The 3,361-nt window shown below is 33.8% G+C and overlaps 1 protein-coding gene across 1 annotated transcript; it reads left to right on the top strand.

Moving 5' to 3' along the window:
- Nucleotides 1-1,754: 1,754 nt before the first annotated feature.
- LOC311297400 (olfactory receptor 6N1-like) lies at nucleotides 1,755-2,702 on the top strand (the record flags this gene model as incomplete). Its single annotated transcript, XM_084419645.1, has 1 exon — nucleotides 1,755-2,702. The coding sequence occupies one exon, from the start codon at nucleotides 1,755-1,757 to the stop codon at nucleotides 2,700-2,702; it is 948 nt and encodes a 315-aa protein (XP_084275771.1).
- Between the last annotated feature and the right edge of the window lie 659 nt (nucleotides 2,703-3,361).

Here is a 3,361-nt window from a genome sequence, read left to right as displayed (position 1 = left end):
TGTAGGGGTGAACACTGGGCAGTGGGCACTCTTTCTACACTTACACTGTAAAAAATTTCTAACCCTCCCAAATCAAAAATTTCAAGTGACCGATAACATCTAAATTTTTCAATTGGCCCAAGTGAAATTCTGTAAATTATCAAATTAAATTTACAGAATTTCACTTGGGCCAATTGAAAAATGTAGATGTTATCGGTCACTTGAAATTTTTGATTTGGGAGGGTTAGAAATTTTTTACAGTGTAGCGGTCGAGCGGCATGAGCCAGCTTTATTGTTTTCGACCCTGGATGAGTGTGACACACAGAGAGGGTAGTGTTTACGTGTAGGGGTGGTCATTGCCCTCACACTTAGCACTGTATGACTTTGATCGACCCCAGTTCAAGTCCCTGCTTGTGAATTTATTTTATTTTTTTATCCCACACTGTCCTATCATAATAAAAGGAAAAACTCCAAATAATTATTCTTTAAACTGATGCCAGTTAAGCTCAATCCACACACAGAATAGAATAAACATCCATTACATCAACACCTCTCATAATGAGAGTGGGGGAACGGATTTCGACAGCTGGATTGGTTGCCGTCGGATTCTGTTCCCCCCGTGTTTCTTACACAGTGAGGTACTAATATGTATCAGTCTGATGATGATTTATTTGCCCCCATAGCCCAGTGGTCACAGCACTGACATTTAGCACTGTGGGACTTTGAGCGACCCGAGTTCTGGCTTGTGGATTTTTTTTTTTTATCCCATACTGTCCTATCATAATAAAAGGAAAAACACTCTCATTAAAAAACATCCATTAAACCATTACATCAATACATGTATGTAGTTATACGTACATATGTAATTGTTGAATAGTATACATATATAATCTTTGCATACTATATTATATAGGCTACTGTTGATATTTGGTTTTTATAATATGTTTTAATGATCTTTTGATTAAGTATATCCGCTGTACTGTATATAGTAATTCAGTTTAAATGGTTACATTGTTCGCTCAACTATTCAGGTATACAGTATTTAGTAGGACACATTTGCACAGACAACAGAGACTGTAATACATTGTGATGTATGTTTTACGGGGAAAAGTATTGAGTTATCTGAGAAAAATACTACTTGATTATAAGAAAGACTTACAAGAGTGATGCAACACATGTTTATTGGTGTTTTGTTTGAGTGGGTCACATGTAAGGTGACACAAGATATTGTGATTTAATTATACAATATATATATATATATATATATATATATATATATATATATATAACCTTTGAATTATTGTAATAAAAGATTGCAAGAGCGACTCATTACTGATAACAGCACAACTGTGTCTGTCTCATTGTTTTGCCAAACAGAATAATTTACTGCAACACCGCCAGTCGGACGGCGGGCGTGCTACACATAGGTTGGCAGTTATTTCAAATTAAGGGTCAAAAAGCCTTTAGAGAGCTTGTTAACACTGCTTTTAATGTTTGTGGTCAAGGCAATTGGCATGAGACCAGTGTCCATAAATAGCAAACCAAATCAAACTTTTAGGGAGCACAATGGGAAACATGACAACAGAGGAGATGGTAAGGTCTTGTCACTAAAATGGCAATGTGCTACTGTTAGAAAATTTTATATTTGCCTTTTTTTCCATCTACAGACAGCCTAGCTAAAGACAATTCAAATGAACTTTCTTTGTCTAACTAGCTTTCCAATGACTTAAATATAATAAAAAGAAAATCTACATAATAACTGCATATCCTTCCAGATGCAGCCACCACTGGAGAATGAGTCCAGTGTCTTAGTATTTACACTCTCTGGTCTGAATGAAACAATGGAAAACAGATTTGTGTTTTTTTCTTTCACTGCACTGTTTTATCCCCTTATGGTGTTTTGTAATTTAACTGTAATTTTCACCATCATACTACATAAGAAGTTTCATGAGCCGATGTATGTATTTATATGTAATCTCTGCATAAATGGACTTTTTGGCACTTCTGGATTCTATCCTAAATTCATGTATGATTTATTAGCACACGATCATGTGATTTCTTATACTGGATGTCTGATTCAAATATTTGTAATTTATTCATCTGCTTCATGTGACATTTCAATATTAACAGTGATGGCATATGACAGGTATTTGGCAATATGTAGACCACTTGAGTATCATTCAATAATGACCAATCAGATGGTTTTTAAATGTATCATTTACTGCTGGCTGGCTCCATTTTTTTGCTTATCTATTCTAATTATTTTAATATCTAGACTCACCTTGTGTGGCTCTACTATTGAAAAGTTATTCTGTGAGATTTGGGCAGTTGCAAAACTTTCTTGTTTTTCTACAACTGTAAATAATGTGTTTGGGTACATTGTTATTCTTACATATTTTGGACATGGAGTATTCATATTTTGTTCATACATTCACCTGATTAGAAAGTGCATAAAGTCAATAGAGGGCAGGCACAAATTCATGCAAACATGTGTGCCACATCTGCTTGCATTGATAAATGTGACTGTTGCTTTGCTGTTTGATGTGCTGTACAGTCGGTATGGCTCAAAGAATGTTCCTCAAGGTGTGCGTAATTTCATGGCCCTGGAATTCTTACTTGTACCACCTATTTTAAATCCACTTATTTATGGACTAAATCTGACAACAGTACGCAAGCAAATTATGAGAATGTTTTTCAAGAAACAAGTGGGAATATCTGAGTGAATATTTTATCAAGTTAAAAGACCTTATGCTTTATGTGTTTTAGAATGAGTGTGACACTTTTAAAAAATATATTTGAAATATTTATTTAATGGACATTGTTCTTTTATTATTGAGAAAATAATGAGACAATAAGTCACAAGAGGCTGCACGTTATTTCACCATGATTAAGGGTATTTTTAGGTATGAAATGTGTAACACTTTAGAATAATGGTCCATCATTAATAAGTAACTATGCAGGAAGTAATGCAGGATTAATGAGTAGTACTACATTAACACTTCAGCTACTACTATTAACTAATATAGAAACAAGCTTAACTAATCAGTAAGTAATATCGAATTTAGGACTAAGATACTCCCTTATTAGGTAATTAATAATTACTTCATGAGATTGGCATCATTAAGAACTAACAGGTAATTGTGACAAATTATAAAGAATTACTAATTAATTCCTAATCACAACATTATAGTGTCTGAGACGTTAGAAATGGTCTGTTTTTACTCTCAACATGTTTATAAAATGCATCGCTAATTACTCAAGTGTTACCTAGTCACAATGCCTGAACTACTAGTGATCTGGACCATTAATTTAAAGTGAAAAACAACTTCTTCACCAGATCCATCATAAAGTGACAGTGACACTATTATTTGATTTGCAATAA

This window comes from Rutilus rutilus (genome assembly GCF_951802725.1).
Source record: "Rutilus rutilus genome assembly, chromosome: 9".
NCBI classification, from domain to species: Eukaryota; Metazoa; Chordata; class Actinopteri; order Cypriniformes; family Leuciscidae; genus Rutilus; species Rutilus rutilus.
The sequence above is the reverse complement of the archived record's forward strand: the minus strand, read 5'-3'. Positions and strand labels throughout refer to the sequence as shown.